The sequence below is a fragment of the Rhinolophus sinicus genome, chromosome 16, assembly GCF_057876585.1.
Source record: "Rhinolophus sinicus isolate RSI-liver-muscle chromosome 16, RSI-T2T, whole genome shotgun sequence".
Classification (NCBI taxonomy): Eukaryota; Metazoa; Chordata; class Mammalia; order Chiroptera; family Rhinolophidae; genus Rhinolophus; species Rhinolophus sinicus.
This window is the reverse complement of record NC_142516.1, coordinates 164,589,256-164,616,398: the sequence shown is the minus strand read 5'-3', so window position 1 is coordinate 164,616,398 and position 27,143 is coordinate 164,589,256. Positions and strand designations below refer to the sequence as shown.

At 37.3% G+C, this 27,143-nt stretch overlaps 1 protein-coding gene across 2 annotated transcripts in view; it reads left to right on the top strand.

The window, feature by feature from the left end:
• Positions 1–21,845, top strand: part of SLAIN1 (SLAIN family member 1) — a 58,089-nt gene extending 36,244 nt beyond the window's left edge. The window contains exons 3-8 of one of the 2 annotated variants that reach the window (XM_019742586.3): positions 1,681–1,830; positions 3,086–3,235; positions 5,899–6,240; positions 12,183–12,338; positions 18,301–18,583; positions 20,768–21,845. In XM_019742586.3, coding sequence (XP_019598145.2) covers positions 1,681–1,830; positions 3,086–3,235; positions 5,899–6,240; positions 12,183–12,338; positions 18,301–18,583; positions 20,768–20,843 — 1,157 coding nt within the window. In that variant the 3' untranslated portion in view covers positions 20,844–21,845. The remainder of the gene's footprint in view (positions 1–1,680; positions 1,831–3,085; positions 3,236–5,898; positions 6,241–12,182; positions 12,339–18,300; positions 18,584–20,767) is intronic. The other variant, XM_074329416.2, reaches the window with a different exon arrangement.
• The last annotated feature ends 5,298 nt before the right edge of the window (positions 21,846–27,143 follow it).

The following is a 27,143-nucleotide window of genomic DNA, read 5'->3' as shown; positions in this document are numbered from 1 at the left end:
CGCTGGGAGTGCCAGCTCTGTAAGTCCCTGCTCAGCTCAGACTGAGAAGAGTGCTAGCCACACTTGCATATTGGATAAGTGATGTGACTGGTGTCAGTTAGGAACCAGGGTGGCAGTGTCCCCTTAAGGAAACTTAAGAATTCTGAAAGCGTAATCATTGTGAATTGAGATGTTTCCTTGCCTCCTTCTTTCACTCACGTAAAGGAAAATGTATTTTTTTTTATGTGGTTGTTGGAATGGGATAGTACTTAAATCTCAAGAATTCTTGCTGAAGTAAAAGGAAACATTTTGCTCTTTTTAAATAAACCTTGGTGATATCTTGCAAAGATTTTAAGAATCCCAATTTTGAGCTGATTATTTTCTTGACTACCCACATCCCATAGTTTCTTTCTCTCCACCCCAATGCCCATTTTGAAACACTTCATCCGTTTGATGGCTCATTAACATTGCTCATTAAAAGTAATTTGGGGAATGCATTTTAAAGTAGTCCTTTTTATATGTTTCTTCAGGTTCTGTCAAATTTCCAGCGAATATAAACCTATTTATTGTTTACAGTGAAGTTTAACCTAATTTATATTTTTAATTTATTCTCTCTCATCCTGCTTAGTACATGTCTAAATGATTGCTTTTGAGGAAAGTGGGTTTTGACTAGCACAGTAATCTGCATCTCTTGAACGGAGAATAAGTGATGTTTGGTGTGACTTACTCAGTTTTTACAGTTTGGAGTCTTTTTCATCATCCCAAGAACTTAGAACTAGCAAGGGGTTGGTAATTTTGGAAGAGGGTAATTAATGTATTAATTAGGCCAGGTGAGACATAATGTAAGAATTAGATTCTTACATTAAATCATCTGCCCATTGCAGGTAAAATTCTTTTTTGTTCCTTATTTTATAGTATTAAAGTAAGCATATGTATAATCATACCTTCAAATGTTATATAAATAGTATATGTTCAATACAGAAAATTTGGAAACTATTTTTTATAAAAAGAAAAAAAAATCCTACAGATCAATTAGTCTGTATTGCTGCCATTAAAAATAGCTGGCATTAAATTTTGATGTGTGTGCCCTTCTGTGATTTTGTTTCATTTTTCCATAAATCTGTTTTGGGACTCAAGGCCATTCAGAAACACAGCAGTCATTTCAAATTTCTTCCATAATTTAAGAACAAGTTTCCATAAAAATTTTTAATCAACATTTTCTGATATTAAATGGGTTGAAAATTAACCTTAGGAAAAAAATACAAGTCTGTGTATAGTATTAATATTAAGAACATTTCCCACAGTTTGTAAAGATTGTGAGTTTCTTTGAGTTTTTCTTTTGACTCAAGCTTTATATTATTACAAACTACTGAAATCTTTGTGCAGAAATAGAAAGTAGAAAACATTTCTAATAATAGAAATTTAAAACAAATTTTCATTGTTATACGGGTATATTGGCTTTAATCAAAGTGAGACTGATTGACTTTTTCTTGATGGAGTTATAAATAGGACACTAATTCACAAATTGCCTTTGTTAGTTTGCAAATTTTCCCTTAGATAAATGGAAGTCAGTTAAGATATTCTTATGAAAAGTGGCTTTGTCTTTTCATTTTTTTAACCACTTCCCTTTCTCCCTCTGGCAAATCAACATCTGCTTCCGTATAGCTAATTGCTGCTATTTATTTTCTGCTTCTGTGACAGCTAGCCGATGGCGGAGTCTCTTCTCTTCAAATGTCTCACTGGCTTTTCCTTATAGTCCTGTTGCAAGACTCAGTCCTTATAGCAATGGCATTAATACACCCAGCTTCTCTAAAACCTCAAATAAAGCAATACTAACACCTGAAAGAACAGGTAATATTTCAACTTCTTGACTAGCTGCTTGCTTTGTCATTCAGTCACTCAACACAGCTTAAATATCCATCTTCACTGAAAAGCTTGAGGGTCATCTTATCATAATGGAGAGTTTGTGCTGCAGTTACTTTGGGTACCAAAAGGGCCACCATTGATTTGTACTCGAACTCCATTAATCTGTTGCTTTTAATTGTGTATAGTAGGCGATCTTCCCTAGTTAGCAAAAACATACGTACCATGTTTCCCCGAAAATAAGACCTAACCGGAAAATAAGCCCTAGCATGATTTTTCAGAATGACATCTCCTGAACATAAGCCCTAATGCGTCTTTTGGAGCAAAAATTAATATAACACCCGGTCTTATTTTTTGGGAAACACAGTATATAGTTATGTTTCCAAATGCCTAATGTACTTTGTAAAATTAAATGGCAAATGTGATTCAAGTACTTTTTATTATGATTCAAGAATATAAGCTTATTATATATCTTGTTCCTGGTAGCTTTGCATGCAGTCAGTGCTACATAGAAAAAAATAGCCATAGAAGATTTTTATAAGATGCAGGTCCCACTATTTCCTTATTGGTCTCAGCATTGGTGTGATTCCAGTCCTTTGGGCCCTTTCTTCCTTGGTTCTCTTATTTCAAGCCATTGCCTTTTCACTTTCATGAGTTATTACAAGTCTCCTGTGACTCTTCTACTCTCAATTATGAATGATTTGTATATGCTTCTGTGTATGTATGCCTGCCTTTTATATGTGGTATTCATTTATAGTACTATTTAAAACATAGACCAGATTAAAATTTAATTTTAAAATATACAGTAATTACTACCAGAGACCAGCATATCTGATTATTAATTGAAAGTGAACTTGTATTCTTATACAATATGTTTAGATATATGGTTAGCTAATGGGATTCAGATTTTGGCATTCATTTTTTTCGTTGTTGTGATAAAGAACAAAACATGAGGTCTATCCTCTTAACAGTTTTTTTTGTTTGTTTGTTTTTTGTTTTTAGTGTATAGAACAGACTTTTATTTTTAATTGTGAAAATTGAATTTGAAAAAATAAATGGTTTTATATATATGAATTATAAACACATGAAGATGTGTATATTGTCTGACCATGAAATGGTGATGTGTTGATTGCTTTTTGGTGACAGAAAACAGGACAAAAATTTCTGGTTGTTGATAACATAAATTATAAAGCATAACTAGATATCAGTTCTTTAGACTAAATAATAAACATTTGTCTTTTAGGTTACACCTCCAGGGGCTCCCCTCTCAGCCCCCAGTCATCTATAGACAGTGAGCTGAGTACTTCAGAATTGGAAGATGATTCTATCTCCATGGGATACAAGTTACAGGACCTCACTGATGTGCAGATCATGGCGCGTCTGCAAGAAGAAAGTATGTTCTTTTTATACTATATAACTTTTTTAAACTAGAGGCTTCTATGTGAAATACAAAGGTATGGGGAGTTTTCAGGTATTTCTTCCCAGGTAACGGGCAAACAATTAGATTCTTCCTCTCATACTTTGTAGGTGAAGCAATTAAATGCTTCTCACACTCTCATGAGCATTGTAAGGTGTTAGGACATACGCTGACCAAAATACGAGGTTGGCCAATTAAGTTCGTGAACTCATCCTAGAAAAAGGGCTACAGACCTCATTGCAGAATATCACTACGGTCACCTTCAAAGTACTCCCCTTGGGAAGCTATGCACCGACGCCAGTGCCTAGTCCACCGTTCAAAGCAATTTTGGAACTCTTTCTGGAATGGCCATCAGTGCTGTCGTTGTATTACCCTTGATGTCCTGAATGCCATCAAAATGTCTTCCTATCAATATTTCCTTTATCTTCAGTAAAGAAAGAAGTCATTGGGGGCCAGATCAGGTGAGTAGGGAGGGTGTTCCAATACAGTTATTTGTTTACTGGCTAAAAACTCCCTCACAGACAGTGCTGTGTGAGCTGGTGTATTGTCGTGATGCAAGAGCCATGAATTGTTGGTGAAAAGTTCAGGTCGTGTAACTTTTTCATACAGCCTTTTCAGCACTTCCAAATAGTAAACTTGGTTAACTGTCCAGTTGGTACAAATTCATAATGAATAATCCCTCCGATATCAAAAAAAGGTTAGCAACATCGTTGCAACAGGTTCACGAACTTAATTGGCAGACCTCATACATGGATAGAAGGACATTGCTAGTACAGCCACTGTGGAAATGGTCAATTTCCTAAAAACTAAACATGTAATTTCCATAAGGCCCAGCAAGTTTCACCCTTGGGCATTTATCCCAGCTCAATGGAAAATTGTGTTTACACAAAAACTTGTACAGGAATGATCATAGCAGCTTTATTTGTAATAGCCCCAAACTGGAATGAACCCAGATGTCCTACAGTAGGTGAATGGCTAATCAAACAGTGGTACCTCCGTATCAGGGGTACTACTCAGCAGGAGAAAGGAACGGGCTGCTGGTGAGCACAGCAGCTTGGATGACTCTCCAGGGAATTCTGCTCAGTGAAAAAAGGTGATCCCAAGAGTATACTTCCATTTATATAACATTTTGGAATGACAGTTTTCGAAACGGAGAACAGATTAGTGGTTGCTACAGATTAGAGAAATGGTATGGGATCTGAGGAGACAGGTGGATGTGGTTATAAAAGGCAACACAAGGGATTTCTGTATTTTTTTTGTGGGTTTTTGGAAGTGTTCAGTATTTTGACACTGGTGGTAGACATTTGATCCTACTGGTGATACAATTACATAAAACTTAATACTGACATATTCATACATGAATAAAATTGGGAAAATCTAAATGAGATGGGTTTGCATCACTGCTAGTATACTGGTTGTCATAGACTTCTCCAATTTGGCAGAATGTTAGCAGTGGGGGAAAGTGGGCAGAGTACACCAGGGATCTCTGTATTATTTCTTAGAACTGCATGTGAGTCTATAGTGATCATAATAAAAATTCAATTAAACTGCCTTGATTTACTTCTCAGGGTAAATAATTATGGAAGAGAAGATCATTGGACATGGGACAGTTTATCCCTGGTTCTGCAGCAAAGTTACAAGAAATAATCTGGGAGTGAACTACTTCAAGGCTTTTAATGACATCAAAATGCGGATAAGATGTAGCTCACAGAACTGGGCTCGGCTTGTTGTGGAGTTATCTTTTCAGGCCAACATAAGTGGCAACAGCCTAGTATCATTTGAGCATAACGATTTCCTGCTTTCAAAATTAGTCAAGGGTACTACTATGAGAAACATAACGCTTATGCAGAATTTAATAAGCTACATTTTGAGCGGAAAAGTGATAATTTTGTGTCATTATTTAGTAACAGTAAACTAACAGTCACTCTAAGTCTCTATGGCTAAAAGATTGGATGTCAGTTTTCGGAAGTTAACTGGTTAGGGATAGACTACTTTTAAAAAAATTGTGGTGTTGCAATGAAATGAAGAGCTAGAAACTTCCAGTTTGACTCTTTTTAGATGGTTGTCAGTTAGGATGACGCAAAACTACTGCCGTATTGAAGTGTCAGTATGCTTTGACAGAGATCATATTAGTAGCAAAAAGAACAAGTGAGAGGGGACCTTGTTAGAAAAAACTTGCACTGCAGGTTTTGACCTTTCCTTTGACTTTCAGAGTTGTGGTGGGGAGCAGGAGGGGGTCCTACGGCTGCAGAGATTTGCTTATTTTAATTGTCTAACTCACAGCAAAGTATTTATAATGACGATGAATAGTTTTAACTAAGTAGCCTTCCTAGGTCTCCTTCCAGACTTTAGGAAGGATCATTTGGGGGAAATTGACAGACATTGATTGAGGAATTGTAGCCGTACAATGGTTAATGTTCGCTGCAGTTGGGACAACCGTTTTGCAAAACAGAACGGTAATATTAGACATCTGTTTGGTAGATAAATGTATCTTTTCTTGGGATTTAATAAACTAAGAAAGAGATAATGGGTCTCCATGTGAATCATTTGGCACAAATTTTCCTGTAATATTTGATAAGTTGGAACTTAATTTTGCTGTATTGGAATGCCTCATAATACTGTTCCGTGTTATGTTATAGGTCTCAGGCAAGACTATGCTTCCACGTCAGCATCTGTGTCAAGACACAGTTCCAGTGTGTCATTGAATTCAGCAAAAAAAGGGACATGTAGCGATCAAGAATTTGATCGATTCAGTCTGGAGGATGAGGAAGAATTTGATCATTTGCCACCACCTCAGCCTCGTCTTCCAAGATGTTCGCCGTTCCAAAGAGGAATTCCCCACTCACAGACTTTCTCCAGCATTCGGGAGTGCAGGCGGAGCCCCAGCTCCCAGTATATCCCTTCAAATAATTACCAGCAGCCACAGTATTATTCACCTCAAGCCCCGACTCCAGATCAGCAACCAAATAGGACCAATGGAGGTAGCTTACGATGCGCTTTTGGTGTCTGATGTGCGTTGGTCTTTCATGTGTGCTCAAGAAATGCTTTTCAGGTCAATGACAATAACTGGTAAACGTTCCCAGATTTATTAAGTACATCCTCAAGACCTGATCAGTTTGGTCCGAATTTAAGTCTGTAATTGACCAATTTCTGATCACGTGTCCCAGATTTACAGACGTAACAGCTTCAAGAAAACCCCCGAGATGTGGTTTTCTGGCCCAGCATGAGTCGTAAGTGGGGGGGCACCTTTGTGTTGTCTCTAGTTCCGCTGTAGGATGGGCAGGGTCGTGCGAGCTGAGGAATCTGATGGAGCTCCATGGAGCCCGAGGCGCTGAGCTGCCGCTTTCCTCACCTTTCCCACAACCTCCAGTCTCTTCCTGCCTGTCAGCAGCACAGAGTGATGGATGGGAAGCATGGACGATGATGCTTGGAGAGGATGCTGCTTGTCACATCCAGGTTTAGAGGAAGTTGGGATGTGTCCTTCCCTCTGCTCCCTGACATCTAGAATTAAGATTGTGCAGCAGTAGGAAAATGGAGGCTGATACTTGGCGTGTTAATGGGAAGTTGATCTGTCCTAATGTCAACAGGGGTTGGAACGTGTCATTCTGTTTTGTGGTGTTTTCTGTTTTGTTTTTCCTATCTGCCGTCTTCATCATTTGTCTTCTTTCTCTACTCCCAAGAGTTATACTCCTTGACTTCGAAGAAACTATAGGGAGACCAGTCATGTGCTATTCTAAGCCTGGTATGTTCTTGTGCTATGATCAGTCACACAAATCCATGTAATGTGGAGCACAAACCATATGAATGCAGGGATAGCTTCTAATTTTATAGCACCATTTCTCAAAGCTGGGGACAGAAGTGCTCGAGCAGGTTGTTTTATAATATTGCAAGGCCATTTACAAATTATATTTGTGATTATCTGTTAACCATGTTTTTAGTTTTTACATTACTCTGTACTTTCATTGATGCTAATTGAGAGGTGATTTGAAAATATTGAAAAATTTAGTCTTAATTTATCTCATTTTGTACCCTCAGATTTCAAATTTAAAAGAAAACCATGGCAGCCAAAGAATGTCATAGTGACTATTTTAGTAACACTCATAATATCAAGAAGACGACAGTATTCCATGAGCTCAGTGAAAGTCCTAGCCTTCCTACTGTTACGGTTAAGGGAGAGGGCACCGAGTGGTGTTTCTCTGAAGGTTGTGTTGTCAGGTGTCTTAGAACATCACGTTCTAGTTGTCAGACTGGTGCTCGCTCTGCGTCTCGATTAGTACTGTCTAGGATCCTTGTCTTGCCTTAGAAACATGGTTTTGCCTTACGTTAAACACCCTTATGAAAAGGACTGGGTTTCCCTGAGCCTGTGCTGTGATGGTTCTCATTAGAAAAGTGGAGAAGATCACAGCTTCGTGTCCCACTGTGGTGGTTTTGTTCCTCAGCAGTCTGGTCTCCTGCAAAGGGAAACGGAGCGCAGCAGCAATGTTCTGAATTAGGCTTCTGATGATTTGCCCAGTGGTTGAGAGCACAGGCTGTGAAGTCCAACAAGGTCCTGTCCTGCCACGGAGCTTTCACAGGTTCCTCGTGGCTCACAGCACTGCTCCTCCTGGCTATCACTTTTGTGAACAAAATCTCTCTCCTAGAAAACTTAGGTATAACTTCTCCTAACCTAAGGGACGATCACTGGTCCAGTACCAGGAGTAAATGAAAGTGAGTAAATGTCTCTCTCCTCTGCCACCCCCTTAAAAAAAAAACATGAGTTAGCTATCAGAGCCTTCATTTGTTATCATGGAATATTATTTGAACGACATTGTGAGATAAGAATGGTAACTATAAAACTAATCTGATATTTTTCTAAATTACCAAAATAATATAGATAGGAGGAAATTATTATTGAATCATTGATGCATTTTAAAATAATTAAAAATAAACCAGAAATGCATTATTTATATTTACTGCTTCCATAGCTTCTACACTGCCTAAGTTCAAAAGAGACAGCTCTTAAAAGTTGTTAGAATATTTCTAAGAGATCATAGAGTTAAAAGAGGCACATTGGGAGTAATTTGCCAGATATGGAAAATGACTAAATCTTGCAGAATCCTTACTACCGTGTTTCCCTGAAAATAAAACCTAGCCGGACAATCAGCTCTAAAGCGTCTTTTGGAGCAAAAATTAATATAAGACCCAGTATTATATTATACCCGGCATTATATTATGTTATATTATTATTATACTCGGTCTTATATAAGACCGGTCTTACAGTAAAATAAGACCCGGTCTTATATAAGACACGGTCTTATATTATAGTAAAATAAGACCAGGTCTTATATTAATTTTTGCTCCAAAAGACACATTAAAGCTGATTGTCTGGCTAGGTATTGTTTTCGGGGAAAACGCAGTAACTGTAACTTCTGGGGTGTGGCACGGGTAGTTGGTGGCACGATGTGATCAGGTTAGCCCAAAGTTCCTGCTGGGCCCTGTATTGACTGGGAGGCTACAGCTAACTGGTAGTAACTGAGCATCTCCTTTATTCCCTAAGATTCTTGAGTCTTTGTTCCAGAGTGGTGAGTCTTGCTGCTGCTTTCACATGAGGAAACTCCTGTGAAATCTTTCCTTTATCTCTTCCTCCAGTGTCCTGCTGCATCTTAGTCCTTGAGGATAGATTGCTGATTTATTGTGAAGACAGAAATAGAACATTATTTAAAGTATATGCGGCCAGTAAGATACCCCAAGTTGTTTCACAGGAAAGGGGACCTCATTTCCAGATGTTCTCTGGACATAACGTGGGGATCACAGCTTAGCCCCCAGAGGAGAAGTGTTCTAAGTATTTGGAACACACTTGGAAGCCTTTAAAGAGCATATTTCAGCTTTGTGAAACTGACTTGATGCTTAATTATGAGTAAAGATAGGTGTTAGAGATGGATACATCTGGATTAACAGGTTAGAGCTACACAGCAACCAGGTCTAATGTGTGAACCTTTGATTGGATTGTGGTTTAGGGGGAAAGAGTATGAAAGACATTCTTGAGATAGCTGGAAAATTTTGTGTGTGGGTTGTTAAAAGCTATGGTTAATGTGTACATGTCATGACAGTATTGTGATTCTATAGAATTTTCTTAGGAGATACCTAAGATTTCAAAGTACCTGAGTACCTTCAGGTTTCTAATTTAAAAGAAAATAGTGGCAGGTAAAGAGTGTCATAGTGACTAATTTATTAAAGCTTGTAGTATCAGGAACTCAGTGTTTAATGAAAGTCATAGCCTCATATTAAAGTTGAAGGAGAGGGCATTTAGGGTCAGTGTCAAGAGGGCTGTGGCTTTTCCCTTTATCAACAGCAAACGGATGTGTACATATGGAGATGAATTAAATATGGCAAAGTGAAAACTCCCGTGTTTCCCCGAAAATAAGACCGAGTCTTATAATAATTTTTGCTCTGTAAGATGCATTAGGGCTTATGTTCAGGGGATGTTATCCTGAAAAATCATGCTAGGGCTTATTTTCTGGTTAGGTATTATTTTCGGGGAAGCACGGTTGTATATCTAGGTGGGAAACACAGATGTTTATGGTACTACTTTACAACACTTTTACATATATGAAAACTTACAATAAATAGTTGGGAAATTTTGTTAAAATACAGAAACTCATTTCATTTTCTAAATAACATACAATTATTTCCCTGTGCCTTCCTGCTGCTTAAATAGATGAAAGTGATTTAGTCCCGTACTGTATTGATAGAGGCCCACTGTTTCCTGCCAGTCATTGTGATGTTCAGAAGACCCAGCTGTAGGCCTAGGACTTTAGTCCTGCTCTCTTACTTCCTCACTCCTACCGTGCATACACCCTCTGCCAGCACATGTATACATAATATTTGCGGAATGTTTTAAATGCCTGCTGCTTGAGCATAGGAACTTTATTAGGAATTTAGGAATATAAGACATGGTTGGTAAAAATAGGCCTCGAGGTGATTAGGAAAATGGTTAAGAAATCTAATAGTCATTGGCAGTATTTGAGCATTATTATTCTAGAAATACTCGTATGCACAGGGAGTAAGGAAGTTGTGTAAGTGGTAGGTACCTCAGCTAGGTGGTATACAGAATCTCTAAGGAGGGGATGGTTGTGCTAATTCTTTAAGAACTAGTAAAAGTTAGATGGATATAATACTTTTTCTGGTCTCCTGTCATCATGCAATTTCCTGTACAGAGCTTCTTTGAATAAGCAGTGTAAAGGAGGCAAGAATTTAGTTTTGCTCTTGAACACATTTTGGGTTACTATTCACATATATCATTTGTTTCCTGATTTAGCTTGAGAGAAAAAGACCACAAACTTAGTGTCCTGATTAGTGTTTCAGGGCATCTATTAATAAGGATAAAAAGATCTAATAGAGTTGGAGGTGTGTGAATTACATGAGATATTACAATGGTATGTGGTTCTCCAAAGTTCAACCCAGTCTTTCAAAATGTTATTCTTTAATAATTTCTCTCATTTGGGAGAAACTAAACTTAATGTTAAATTTTAGTATTCTACCTTAGGATTGATAATGGAAAAATAGATTGAGAAACACTGGCCTAGGCTATAAACGCAATGACAGCCGAGGACTGTATCTAATGCACTGGTGTCCCCAACATCTTCTAGCACACCTGTCACGTAGTATATCACAATCAGTATTTGTTCCTTTTCTCATTCATTCACTCCACAAGGTGGGGAAGGGTGTCCGAGTGTGTGTGTGTGTGTGTGTAGGGTCTCACTAGGCCATGCCAGGAGCCTGGGCTTTCAGATGAAGGTAAGGGAGTAACTGGAGTGTTTTTAGAAGGTGACTAGAGGTGTGCTTGTTCTCTGAGAACAGTGGAACAGGCTGTCTGGAAGATGGATTGGAGGAACAAGTGCTGGGAGACAAACCTAGTTGAGAGGATTTTGTGAAAGTGTGTGTGATAAATAATGAGGTCCGAACTGGGTGTTAGTGGAAGATTCATTAAATATTTATGAGGCAAAATTATGAGGATTTGGAGTCAAGGGTGTAGAGGGGACATGCATCTTAGGAGATACTCAAGATTTCTGGGTTAGGTGGTTTGGTAGACAGGGCTACTATCAACAGGTGTAAATAATGTAGGAGCTGTGTGTGTGAATCCGGGTTTGTACTTGAATGGGTTTTGGCTTAGTGTTCAAATATATCCTTTGTGTTCTGAGCTTCTGTGACCTGATATATGTACTTTAGTTTTTTTATGGTTTGGGGGAGGTCTGTGAATAAAGAGAAAACTAACTTGCAGTGTTGCAGTCTTGCCGCTGATTTTACCTCTCAGCAAGAGATCTGTGCGTGACTCTCTGCTGCCCCTTAGTGGCAGAAAATGTACGTAGCAAGGACAAAGAAATGGAAGCACTCACGTCTCCAAAGGTTTGGTGGCATACTCCAAAGATTTGGTGCATAAAACGTTGCAGAAGTTAATGTGGTCATGTTGATGTGATCAGTGACTCTCTCAAAACATCTCAAGTTATAATTTTAATAATTTCTTCCATTTTGATATGCTAGCAAAAGATTCAGTTAGTGTGGGCTTTGACGCCTCTAGGATTTTTGGTTTTGTTTTTTTAACATGTAATAATTGCTAGTGTTCTTTTCAAAAAACTAAATGGGTGTAAGATTATTGTCTAACCTCACTTTAACACAATTTTATCCATTTATTATATGGGAACAAATAACTGATTAGCTAATCCCACCTCTTTTCATAGAACCTGTGTTTTCTTTTAATAGTCTGTTTGGTGGAACCTTTGTGGAGATAGTGTGTTTTCCTATACAGAGTGTTAATTCTGTTCGTTATAATTCATAATGTTGAGCAAAATATGATTTACAAATTGTATTTACTTTTGAAAGCTAGTTGTTTTAATTGGCATGAAATTTATGATTTTTAACTGGATAAAATATTTTTCTCTTCTAGACAAGCTCCGAAGAAGTATGCCTAATCTAGCCCGGATGCCAAGTACAACCGCTGTTAGTAGCAATGTGAGTTCTCCAGTCACCGTGCGAAATAGTCAGAGTTTTGACTCAAGCTTGCATGGCGCTGGGAATGGAATTTCAAGAGTACAGTCTTGTAGTAAGTACACAGTTTTTAACTTTTTTGGATTTTTTTTTTAATTAGCTGTAACAACATTAGGAAAACATCTTACTATTCTATTTGTTCTTTTTGTTTTCCTTGAGACCACTACTGGAAACTTTTCCTCTTGTCTTGTGACTTTCTTTTTAATAATTCACCATTACAATGGAGTAGTATTTTTCAGTGCCTATGCTACCAATTAATAATTAGTAAATTATATGTAATCCTTTATATCTAAGGGTAGCAGTAGAAGCACTAAATGGTAATTTGTCCACTCATCATACAAAATAATCTGTTTCCGTTGTGGATCTGTCTCTTCCTGACTACCTACTCGATATCCTTACTCTGAAGAAAGCACTTATTCTGTCTACCTGTTACTTTCTTGTTGTTTTTAACCAGTCTATAGCTTTTCTCCTCAAAAAAAGAAGTTATTTTAGTGTGTCTAAAGTAGTTATTTATCTCCTCATTTTCAGCTTGCACATGGTCTGCCACTCATTCTCTATACATTTTACCCAGCAATGAGCAGTTCAATGACCGTTCAATCCAGTGTTCATGTTTTTACTTTGTGTGGGAATTGGTGGTTATAGGCTTACCCCCCCACAACCCCCCCATTCCTGCTCATGTTGTCTATATGGGTGGTTGGAGTTAGGTCTGAGACTCACCCCTGGGAGGCAGACTCAAGGTCACAGTCGTCGTGTTGATATGCCCAGTGGGAGGCCTGAAGTGTGTTCAGAGTGCTGGCCTGGAGTCACCAACCAGATGATGTCTAAGGCTGCATCAGAGTGGTTTGTAGCCCTTCTCCCTCAGGTCAAATGGTATTTGGGGCTCAAATGGTATTTCCCCAACACGTGATGGTCTTTCATTTCTTCATGTCATAGTTCCTAAAGACAAAATGACAACATTTACTCTACACGAGGAACAGTGCTAACTCATTTATATCCATTTCTCATTTAGTGTCGACAACCCTATGAGGTAGTTTCTGTTGTTGTTCCCATTTCACAGATGAGGAAACTTTTAAATAGGTTAAGTAATAGTTTGTCCAAAGCCATGCAGGTGAAGGAACAGAGATGGAAACAGTTCTGATGACCCCAGAGTTTATGCTTTTAACTAATGTGATATTCTGACTCTGACATGCTGTTCTTTTCTTCCCTTCTTCAACCAGTTTACTCTTATTTGCCTTTATGATACAGCCCAAATACCACTCACTTTGAAAAGGTTCCCTTGATGACCCTAATAGACTCCCTCTTGTGCCCCCAAAACATGTCTAGAACGGATTAGTTTTTGGTGCTTACGTCTGTTATTCAGTCTGCCATCCGAGTACTTTGCTGTCATTATGTTTATCTTTCACACCAGATTATCAGCTCCCTCTGGGCTCAGAACACAGTTTATCTGATTTTCTGTCCGGAGCACCTCTATGCTGCCTAGCACATAATGAGTTCTTAGTAAACGTTTGACTGAATGAATAAATGAATGCTATAGGGTTCTATCTTAGGGCTTAATCTGTTAATGTTTCAATTAATGACTTGTGTAAAAACACAGATGACAGTCTGTGAAATTTGCTAATGGTGGGAAACTGAGAGGACTACTAATATTATGTCAGGAGGTTAGGACAGTAGGCCAAATAGATCGTGATGAAATCTGAGATAAATATGCAGTTCTAGGCTTGAGTGCTTGAGTATAAAAGTCAATAGTATAAGCATAGAATAGGAAAATATGGTTTTGACAGTAGTAAATGTGGTAATTAGGAATTTTTGTTAAGTCTATGTGGGTTAATAACATTATTTGAGTGCCAGAAAAATGTATGTAACCCAAATGGAATAGAATGTACACTGCAAAGAATGGTCAGTTTTGATGCAAATGCTCAGAAAATGAGAACATATCCAAAGGATATACAAAACAATTTGAAGGAGCTCCCAATGACCAACTAAATCTGGGACAATTTTAGCCACAGAATAAATTGTATTAAATGATTATAATACATAGATTAAAATAAATAACCATGGGTCCATATTTAATTGAATAAATAAATGGAGAATAGGGGAAATTTTTCTTTACGGAAGAATTCCAATTAATAAATGCAAAAGAAATGTAGAAAATAGAAAAATCATTGTTTGTAATCCAAGCATCATAATGAGAGGGGAAAAAACCCAAGGAGAGTATTAATGTGTGATAGAAAGGCGGTCATAAACTTGATTCAAATCTTAGATTCTACTCTCACTTTTATTCTTAAGCATTCTAACTAAGCAAACAGTCTTTACACATTCTCAAATTATATAACGAAGATTTCTAGTTCTGAACCATTTTACTTTTAGGAAAGAACAAAGGAAGGACAGAGGAAGTTGGAAAGGCAGCGCGACACAGAAAGAACGCTGCATTTGTTCTTAGTCATAATCTCGGGCAAATTAGGGATCCCTTCTGATTCTTATTTTCTCATATGTAAAATTGGGACTATGTCTTAATTTTAACTAGTTTCTATTTTAGTGTTTTTTTTTTTACTTGTCAATCACAATTGACATCCAATAGTTTAAGGTAGGCAACATAGTGATTAGACACTTATATAACTTATTAAGTGACCCCCCCGATCAGTCTAGTACCCACCTGACACTATGCATAGTTACTACAATACTATTGACTATATTCCTTGTGCTATACTTTACGTCCCCGTGACTATTTTTATAACTGCCAATTTGTACTTCTTAATCCCTTCACCTTTTCCACCCTAACCCCCCTTCCATCTGGCAACTATCAGTTTGTTCTCTGGATCTATGGATTTGTTTGTTTTGGTTGTTTGTTTTTTAGATTCCACAAATAAGTGAAATCATATGGTCTTTCTCTGACTTATTTCACTTCTCTCTCGGTCCATCCATGTTGTCACAGATGGCAAGATTTCATTTTATGGCTGAGTTTTATTCCATCATATATAAGTACCACCTCCTTGTGCTTTCGTCTGTCAGTGGACACTTAGGTTCCTTCCTTATCTGGGCTATTGTCTTTACTCCATGATCTATTCTCGCCTGCTTTGTCATCAGTTAATTGACCATACAGGCATCAGTTTATTTCTGGGCTCTCTATTCTGTTCTGTTGATCTGTGTGAATTACCTTGCTGCTCTGATGACTCTAGCCTTGTAGTATAGCATGATGTCTCCAACTTTATTCTTCTTTCTCAGGGTTACTTTGGCTATTCGGGGTCTTCTTTGGGTTCCATATAAATTTTAGGATTATTTCTTCTAGTTCTTTGAAAAATGCCATTGGAATTTTGATAGGGGTTGCCTTGCATCTGTAGATTGCTTTGGGTGGTATGGACATTTTAGTGGTGTTAATTCTTCCTCTCCATGAGCATGATATATAGTTTTCTACTTGTGTTTTCTTCAGTTTCTTTCTTTAATATCTTAGTTTTCTGAGTACCGGTACTTACTTTAGTCAAGTGTGGTTATCTATTGTATATCAGTTAATAGGACTGTTTGCTTGAATGACTATTATAATTTCATTTCAAATGATACTGATTGGGATTTCATTGCCTCTGTACATAAATTGCAGGACAATTGGTACATTAACTATATTAAGTCTTGTAATTCATTAGCATGGAATATGCCTTCATTTATTTAGACCTTTCATGTCTCTCAGCAAAGTGTTTGTAGCTTTCTGTGCAGAGGTTTTATACATCCACAGTTAAATTTATTCCTAAATATTTGATTTTTAAAATATTTTTTTCAAATGTTAGTTTCTACTAGTTTGCTGGTATTTAGAAATACAGTCGCTTTTTGTATTTTGATGCTGTATTCAGCAGTTTTGCTAACGTTACTTACCTTGGTAGTTAATAGAATTGGGAATATACCCAACATAATGAGTGCATATGAACACCAACACTTATTCATGCAAGTTCGTAAGACTCTGAACTAGAAATCACCCCGCTTTTCATCGTCAGAAGAATAGTAGTGTGTGACATTCATAGAATAGTATGTAGCAATGCAACAACATGGATGAATCTCAAAAACATATTGAGCGAAAGAAGGCAGACACCAAAGAGAACATACTACTAATATATAATTCCATTTATATGAGGTTCAAAATGGGAAAGGAACAGCAGTCACCTTCGTGGGGGGCGTGACTGGGAGGGGCCTGAGAGGGCCTTGCTGAGGTGCTGCTAATGCTTTTACCTTGATATGGACAGTGGTTACAGCGGTGTGTTCACTTTGAAATTTCATTGTACTCTAGACATAACATTTATGTACTTTTGTTTTATAAGAAATTGGGATAAAGTCATATGTTGACTTAAAAAAAAATAGACTTTTTTGAGCTAGTTTAGGTTTACAGAAAAATTGAACAAGAAACCGAGTTCCCATATATCCCCACATATCCCGCCCCTTATTCACCCCGTCAATTTTTCCTATTAACTTCTTGCATGAGTGTGGTGTATGTGTTACAACTGATAAGCCAATGTATTGAAATATGCATGGTTAGAAGCACCTAAATTAGGAATTGTAGAATTGGTTGGAAAGGAACTTAAAGATGATTTGTCAACCAATACAAGATCACTGTGTCCCAGAAACTTGATGGGACCAGAACTATAGCAGAATCTTACACAGACTTTATTTTTCACTGAGCTTTTTGACTACTGTGCATGTACATCAGCACTCCTAGATACAGATTTCACCTACTATATTCTTGAGCAAAACTAGTTTTTAAGGAAATATTTTCAAGTGTTTTTCTCTCCTCCTATTTTTATTTCAAAAAGATATTTGTTATATATTCTATGCTTAAGTAAGTTCAAAATAAGCTAAACTGTTTTAGAAACCCGGCTGTGTTCCTTTTAACCGAATGGTAGGTACTAGGCAGCGAAAGCTGGAGTAGTTAGCAAACAGACAGAGCTGTGTGCACGTCCTAACCACTCAGCTTCTCATTACCTTGATAATGACAGCAAAATCCATAAAATGAAGATACCTCTCTGGGTAAGAACCCTTAAAAACTTCATCAATATACTGGCCCAACAGTGTGTAGCATCTCACATTAAGAAACAGTGAACTGTTTGGCAGAAATTTTCAAATTTTTCAATCTTTTTCTCCAAGGGAAGAATTGAATTACAAATATCTTTTTGAAATTTGTGTCCTTCATTTTATGGATTTTGCTGTCGTTATCAAGGTAATAAGAGGTTGAGTGGTTACTACGTACGTTCCAGGCACCATTGTAAGGCTTCATGTAGATTAACTCATTTAATCATCTCTTCATCCCTATGAGTAAACAGTTTTCATTATGGCATTTACCTAAGAAACACATTTGTAATAAGCTGTTTGTATCTACCAATGTCACTTCTGTCTTCCTTTCTGTAATTACAGCTAAATTGTCCCTTGTTTCATTTTCCATGGACTAATCCCCAAAGCAACCATTAAGAAATCCTAATGTCTTCCAAGCAAGCAAGGAAGACACTGTCCTGTGAAAACTCAAATTTGTTAAAGAAAAGGAGGTTGTTCTTAGAATATAATAAAATAATGCAGTAGGCACTAAGAATGTTGTCGATTGACAGAATAGAAGACTTGTCAAGAATTAGAATTTTCAGTACTAAATGCTGTCTGGAACTTGTATTTCATTTTATGTATAGCAGGGGTGCCAAAAAATATATACACGTTTTAAATGTATACACATTTTAACAGTAGTTAACACTTTGGTCACCATTGTTCAAGCAGTAGTTCCCCGTAATCAGAAGAGTCTGGACGCTGATGGTAACCACTTTGAGCACATCTTGTAATTGCAGAAGTCAAACGTGACTTGTATTCATCTTTTTTTATTGGTATATATTGAGTATTATAATTTTAATAGTGTTTTCCTTAAAATGTGTCTACATTTTTTGGCACCCTCTGTATTTATATAACTTGGAGACAGTATAAGCTTTTTTTAATATAATGCACATTTCCTAAGTTGGGTAGTGGTAGATGATCTCTTACTTACATGTCATTTTCTCTTCTAGTTCCATCACCAGGACAGCTTCAACACAGAATCCACAGCGTGGGACATTTCCCAGTGTCCGTCCGACAGCCTCTTAAAGCTACAGCCTACGTGAGTCCCACTGTCCAAGGCAGCAGTAACATGCCTTTATCCAATGGCTTACCGTTATATTCCAACACTGGAATCCCCACACCAAACAAAGCTGCAGCTTCTGGGATAATGGGTCGCAGTGCACTTCCGAGACCTTCATTGGCAATAAATGGGAGTAACCTGCCTAGAAGCAAAATTGCACAACCTGTTAGAAGGTAAGAATCTTTGTTTCTTGGTCTACGTAACTTCATTTGCAATTTGAAATTAGAAACTGCTCCCAGCACCATCTTGTGTCCGTTGGTCTCAGTCTGCCCTCTCTGGCCTTCCTCTGAAAGTGAGGAGTGGGGGTGTCTCCCTGTGCTCCGGTCCCCTTCTGTCTGATGTCAGCATCTTCCTCCCTCCCTCGTTACTTAATTTCTGATGCCATTAGCTTTTGCTTTAATTGACCAAGCAAGCTCCATCTCCAGAGCCCTTGCATTTTCCTTCCCCCAAGTTATTTGCATGGCCTGCTTCCCCTCCTTCAGGTCTTTGCTCGGATGACACCTCTGTCCACAGTTGCAACTCCTGCAAGAGTTGTAACTTGTCCTTCCCCTTCTCCATTTTTCCCCATAGCATGCATCACCATCTGTTGGACTGTGCATTCTGCTGATTAGTTTATGTGTGGTCTGACTCTCCTCAATTCAAGCTTCCTGAAAGGGCAGGGGGTGGAGGGGCAGGTAGTTGATCTTTGATTCACTGCCACGTGTCCCTAATGCCAAAAGCTATGCCCAACACAGTAGGATTGCAAATGTTTTTTGAATCAATAATTTTATCAAAATGAGCAAAACTGTGTTAGGTACATATGCACATGCACTCACACCTTCCCTTCACACTCAAGGTTTAAAAGCATCTTAGTGATATTTAGATGGGATTTGTTAGCTTATGTTGGTAAGTTCGCTATAGTCCAGATAGGTTTTTTCCAAAAAATTCTAGATTACTTTTAGGGCACATGTCAGATGAGTTCATGGTCATGAGGTACCTTTCTTGAATCTGGATATCCTGCTGTATTTTATGGTTTAAAAATTGTATAAAAGGTTGACGAGAGCTTGGGAGATGAGAGCATGGAGGCAGTAAATATAGACAACTCTTACAAGAAATGAGGACATAAGGTGGGGAGCCATAGTAAAGATTTGAAAGGGATGTGGGAACAATTTTTCTTTCCTTATGCATTGGCACCGTGTTTCCCCGAAAATAAGACATAGCTGGACAATCAGCTCTAATGCATCTTTTGGAGCAAAAATTAATATAAGACCCGGTCTTATTTTACATATATAATCTAAGCTAAGACCGGGTCTTATATTAATTTTTGCTCCAAAAGTCTCATTAGAGATGACTGTCCAGCTAGGTCTTATTTTCGAGGAAACACGGTATGTCCAGAGGTACCTCGGTTTTCTAACGTAATCCATTCCAGAAGACCGTTCAAGTTTTGAAATGTTAAAAAACTGAGGCATGATTTTCCCATAGAAAGTAATGCAAAATGGATTAATCCGTTCCAGACCTTTAAAATCAACCCCCAAAACCGCAGATTTAGCATACATTTTACAATCTATTAATACGATAGATCCATAAAATTTACAGAGTTCATAAACCGAAATGTTTGTCAACAGAGACATTCGAAAACCAAGGTACCACTGTATAGTTTTTATTTTCTGATTAGGTGCTCAGATCAGAAACTATTGAAAAACAGAAAATAAGGGCTGACCTATAATCCTACCGCTCAGATAGAAATGATTTTGGTGCATGTTCAGTAAATTCTGACTTACCCTTCCCTAGTAAATGCAGTGCTGTGTTGTGTTTATGGCTGAATGGGACACATATATGTAAATAGGACCATCTATTTATCCTTGGATATATGTCTCCAAACTCACTTCCTGAAAAGGTGTCACTGTCACTGCCAGACTATCAGAGGATTACTAGAAATTACTCTTTTTAAATTCTTTGCCAATCTGATAGGCAAATCTTTGATTATTTGTAAGATTGAAAATTGAAATTCTTTGTATTAATTTGCTATTTGTATTCAGTGAAGCAACACTTATTTTTAGACCTTTTTTCTACTAATGAGTTGATCTTTTTCTTACTGATTTAAAAATATCCTTTATACATTTAAGGATACAAAGCGTCTTTCACTCATGTCGCAGACCCACTTGTGCATGTACAAATGCATTGCCCTGAGCTGACAGTGGGTTTCCTGCAGAGCAGCGTGTTGTGAATCTCCAGAAGTGGGAAACACAAGGAACACGCAGAAAAGGGCCCAGAGGTTGTCAGTACCGGAGTGGAAGAGCATAGGTGGGCGAGCAAGTGGAAGAAAGGGATGTGACTCAGGGAGTTATTAACAGTTTCCTGTTTTCTTACCTTTACAGTTTCCTTCAGCCTCCAAAGCCACTGTCTTCACTCAGCACTCTGAGAGACGGAAACTGGAGAGATGGTTGCTACTGACGCAGTTTGATGTACCTTGAAGAATGGGAAAGAAGTGGAAATGAGGGTTGTGTTACCTAGCTGGCTGGGTAGCAGTGGATGTCAGGCGATTCTTTAACCTACTTACTGCATTGTTTTCAATGGACCGGTCACCAGAGACTAATTATTGCACTTAAGTATTTGCCTGAGATACTGCAGCACTCCCAAATCCACGCTTGCAGTATTGTGACACTTAGATCTAGGAAGTTTTTGTAGAACTGCTATGTACCTGAACACTTTTTGAGAGAATTGAGATGTATCAATAATGCTTTCTTTGCCATATGAGTGTTTTTTTTTAAGTAACTTGTTCAATTTACTCATGTGTTTTAAACATCTTCGCATTACATGTTCTGTATTTTAATACTTACGTATTTACAACTATGTTCTATAACATATGCATTGAAATTTACCTTTTTTTATAGTTTACAGGAATTTTATTTTTTGTGCCTATTTCTTTTTACACCTCTGTGAACCACTATGGAACAACTTAAATTTTGTGCCATAAAAATATTTTTGTGGTAAGGTACTATTTTTTTAGCTCTAGGGATATATCAGCAAAAATCCACCATAAAATTTGAGAGACATAATTTTATGTTGAATGAGCACAATGTAATCTGAAGCATTACAAGGAGATAGCCAGACAGCAAGTTAAATGGTGTCTTTTTCATCATTAATTTATTTTCCTCCATGAGTTTCATATTTATAATGGCATCACAAGCTCATTGCACTTAATACCTGCAATGTTTGCTACTGTACCACAATTGATTTTCAATACTTTGTTACAGAGGATGAAACTGTAATGTTTTATTAACAATGCTTCTGGAAATGAATGCATTTTAAAGCAAATAAATCCTTTTGATAGACCTTTTACAAAACCCATTTGCACTAATGGATGCTTTTCTTATGGTATATGACCTAATATTTGTTACAGTGTACACTGCTGTTTTGGAATGTTCAGAAATAAAGACTATTTCGGCAATACCAGGTCATGCATGAATGTGCAGCATAAACCGTACGGATCCCGTATATATGTTTCCCTACAGTCGTGAAAGTGGGTGTTGTTGGCTATGTTCTTGTATAGGGCATTTATCGCTAAAGCAGGTAGAATATCCATGTTTGTAAAGATTGTTTCTTTCCCTAAAATACTTGTAAGGATTAGTATTAGTCCCATTTAGAAGGCTACTAGAACTCAAGTAGTCTGTTGCCCAGAAACACATTTATGGATGAACACTGTCGGGACATTTAATATTTTATGGGAGTTGAACTTGAAATGCTTGCTCAGTATCAGTAAAATAGCAAAATATTATTATTCCATATTATATTTCATATATGCTGGAAAACTTTTCACCTGAAGGTACTATTATGGAAAGGTTATGCAAAAGTTTTAATGTCAAGTTTAAAAAACATTTTACTTAAGAGCATTGAAGATTTTTATTTTTTAAAAGTGCCTTTATATATAATTCTTTCTAGAACTACAAAAGATTGGCTTTAAAGTAGCTTGTACTTTAAATGAAATGTGAGCTAGAGGAAAGGAAGTATATTTCTGAAGCACTTCTTTAGTGACAAGATTGAGCTAGACATTCTAATTCTAACAATTATCTGCTGTTAACACTTTTAAAAATAAAGATACTGAGTCTGAGACATGTGACATTAACCTTGTGTACACATTTAGCTAGTGAATAGTGAGGCTGACTTTTCAGTCCAGGTTTACCTGATTTCAAGTCTATTTTTCCCCGCAACTGTGCTCATCCTATGAACACATACAGTTTAGTACGTTTTTTAAAAGAGTTTATATTCTGCTGAGGAAGTTAAAGGATTCATTTTCAATTCAAATGTTTCACTTATATGCAAAAGAGTCTGTTCAGCCCTTGTAATAAAAAACAAAGATCCCTGCATCTTAGATTTTACAGTCTAATTTGGGGGATAGAGACAGTAAACCATAAACAAGTAAATCACAGTATGTTAGGTCCTAAGTGCTATGGGAGAAAAGGGAAAATAAAGTAAAGGGAGTTAGAAATTAAAGAAATTAAAAGAAAGTAAAAGTTAGAAATTAAAGTAAAAGGAATTAAAGAAAAGGGAGATGGGGAGAGATCACACTGATAAGTAGGTAATCTGCGTCGATCTCGTTAAGGAGTTGACTGACACTTGAGCAAAGATTTCAAGATGAACAGAGTCCTGAAGCTATTTCACCTTCTCACCTAGAATCTACAGAACACAAAATGCTGTTAGTGAATTCTCCCTAGGGTGGTATATAACAATTATTCTAGATGCATAAGAGAGACTTTAATATACAGTGGTAACTCGGTTTTCGAACGTAATCAGTTCCAAAAGACCGTTTGAGTTCTGAAACGGTTGAAAACTGAGGCACAGTTTCCTCATAGAAAGTAATGCAAAATGGATTAATCCGTTCCAGACCTTTAAAATCAACCCATAAAACTGCAAATTTAGCATGAATTTTACTATCTAGTGATACCATAGATCCATAAAATTTATGGTGTTCATAAACCGAAATGTTCGTCAATGGAGACATTAAAAAACCGAGGTACCACTGTGCTGCATACAACGGATGCCCTAGGGTAGTGGGTCTCAAAGTGTGTTCCCTACATCAGCAGTATCAGCATCTCTTGGGAATTTATTAGAAATTCAGGTTCTCAGTCCCTACCCCACCCTCCCAGTCCTACTAATCACACCTCTGGATGATTTGCCAAACCGCTTTGAGAAAGGCTGCTGGAAAGGAGGGAACAGCCTATGCAAAGGCTTAGGGGCAAAGAATGCCTGGTGTGTCTGAGGAAGAGCAAAGAAGCCAGTGTGGCTGCAAGCGGGTGGAACATGGAGGAAAATAGAAGAGATGAGGTCGGAAAGGTGACGGGGCAAGATCATGGAGGGCATTGTGGTCCCCAGTGAGGACTGGTTTTACTCAGGAATGGGAACTGTTCACGGTTTTCAGCAGCAGAGTTCATGATTTGACTTATTTTCAAAAGTTTCACCCTGGACTTAGTGAGAAGAGACTATAAAATGGCAAATGCAGATTAAGCTATTTAAAATGGCCAACATCAAGATACTATTCTAAAAGCAGGACCATCAGGATTTCTGTATGGATTGGATATCCTGTGTTCAGAATCAAGAATAATGCCAAGAGTTTTGGGCTGGCAACTGGAAGGATGGAGTTCCTCCAACAGAGATGGGGAAAGCTGTGGTGGAGTAGGTTTCAAAGCCGTGATTCTGGCCGAGATCCCCAAAGTGAGTTTAGACAGATAAAAGAGGACTGAGGACTGAGGCCTGAGACACCGGTGCCCTCAATCTTAGGTCAGTTCCTTGTACTGGTAACAAAGTGGGACTCATGCAGAAAAGAGATGCTGAGACGCCCAGATCTCAAACATGGAAAGGAGCCATGGTGCTGTGTCCACACGGACAACCTGGTCCGGTTTACATTTGTGTTACATTGGTATTGCTGCATAGTAATTTCCCACAAAATTTAGTGGCTTTAAGCAATACTATGTCAGTTTCTGTGAGTCTGGAATCTCGCTACTGCCTAGCCGGCTCCTCTGGCTCAGAATCCTTCACAAGGCGGCGCTCATCTTGCGACTCAGCTGGGGAAGAATCTGTTTCTAAGTTCACTCACATGATTGTTGGCAGGATTCCTTTCCTTGTGTGCCACTGACCAGAAGCGGTCCTCAGTTTCTTGCCACATGGACCTTACTTGGGCATTTACACCATAGTGACTTGCTTCCTTAGAATGAACGAGCAAATGAGAAGACCGAGAGCGAGTGCCAGCAAGATGGAAATCACAGTCCTGTATAACCTAATGTTAGAAGTGATTTCCCATCACTTTTGCCGTATTCTATTGATCGGAAGCAATGAGGTCTAGCCCTCATTCGAAGGTGGGGTATTACACGAGGATGTTAATGCCAGGAGACAAGGAGCATTGGGGCCATCTGAGATGCTGCCAGCAAAGCAGCCACCAACGTTATAGATAAATGTACCACATACAATGGAGTATTACGCAGCCATAAAGAAGAATGAAATCTTACCATTTGCAACAATATGGATGGACCTAGAGAATATGCTAAGTAAAATAAGTCAGAGAAAGACAAATACCGTATGATCTCACTTATATGTGGAATCTAAAGAAAAGAATAAATGAATGAGCTAATCAGAAACAGTCTCAGAGACCTAGAGGAAAAACTGAGGGTTGCTAGATGGGGGTGGGAATAAGCGGGAAGTGAGGGGATTAGAAAGCACAATCAGTAACCACAAGATTGCCACGGGGATACGAAAGTCAATTTGGGGAATGTAATCAATAATGTGAAGATTTTGTAGGGTATCCGATGGACACTTGTCTCGTTAGGGAGACCACCTCAGGGATGTAAATGCCTGATCACTGCACTGTACACCTGAAGCTGAACAATACTGAATGTCAACTATAATTTATATACATATATATGTATATAATTTATATACATATATATATATATTTTCTGTACTCTACTTTTGTGTGTGTATATATATATATATATATATATATATATATATACACACACACACACACACACACACACACACACACACACAAGAAGTGGAGTACAGAATTAGGAATAGAGATTGGAAATGTAATGGCTGTATGCGATGTCAGAGGGGTAGTAGATGGGGGGGTGGGGGCTTATCACTGTATGAGGGATATAAATGATAAATGTCTATTACATTGTTTTTGTACATTGTTTTAAAACTAATAAAAAAAATTTTAAAGTAGTGAAATGGGAAAAATAAATTACTAGATAATACTAACCTAATTTCCAAAATGGTTGTACCACTGTACATGTCTGAGCATGCATGAGAATTCCTTTTGCTACATACTCTTGGGTGTGTAATAGTAGAGTTGTGGTTTTAGTTTTACATTTCCTTAGTTGCTAGTGAGACTGAATACCTTTTCATTTGTTTATTGAACATTCGTATATCCTCTATGGATTCCTGTTCATGTCTTTTGCCTGTTTTCTTATTGATGTTTTCTTATTAATACATAGTAGTTCTTTCTATAGTCTGCTATAAGGCTTTTGTCAGTTATATGTGTTATAAATATACTTTTGGAATGTGTAGATTGCCTTTTAATTCTATTTATGTGTTTCTTCATATTAAATTTGTTGGGGTAACATTGCTTAATAATAATTCTCAGGTGTACAAGATTATAATTCGACAGCTGTGTATATGGGGTGTTTTAATGATAAATTGTACTATATTAAGATTAGTAATTCTATCATTTTTAAGGTCATTTAATATCTTGTTTAAAGAATATTTCCATAACCTGGAATCATGACTACATGTATGTGTGTGTATATCATGAATGTATGTGCGTTTATGTGTACATAAATATAAATATTTACACATACATATACACATATATGCACATATACATGTATATACACACATACTGATATACATTCTCAAAGTTTTATTTTATTTTTCACCTATACATTTATAATCCATCTGGATTCCATTTTTGTGGATAGTATGGGATAGAGTTACAACTGTATTTTATATTGTCCATGTGGATATCTAGTTGTTCTAGTAACACTTACTGAAAACTTCATCCTTACCCTACTTCTTTTTGTCATAAAGCAAATGTCTTGATGCATGTCTGTGTGTCTCCAGAACTATTTCTGTACCAGAAGCATATTGTTTTAATCACTATAGCTTTATAATTAAGTTTTACTAAATAGAGCAGTCCTGCTATCTTGTTTTCTCTCAATTGTCTTGGCTATTCTTGTCCCTTTGCATTTCCACACATTTTTGACAAGCTGTTCAAGTTCCAGAAAATCTTCCTGTTCAGTCTTATAGTCCATAAACATTGTGTACCTCTTCTATTGAGATATTCCTGAATCTTACTCGAATGAAATTACGCAGGTTCTCCATAGAAGATTTGCACATCTTTTGCCAGATTAACTTCTAGGTATTTGATATTTTTTATACTACTGCAAATTATATTTTTAAAATTTCATTTCCAGTGGTTTGTTTGAATGTTTTATTCAACAGCCTTAAATTTATGTTATACAAATTTGTCTTTAGTGTCTTTACATACACAGTCAAGTGTATGAATGTTAGCTTTATATCTTCCTTTCCTATTCTTATATATTTTTTTGCCTGTGATCATCAATGCAATATTAAATATAAATAATGATAATACATATCTTTCTTTGCTGATTTCAATCTTTTGCCATTGTTTCAAGTTTGTAAGAGTATTTTTTATTGTAAAAAATGTGAATTTTAACAAATGTTTTCTGCATCTAT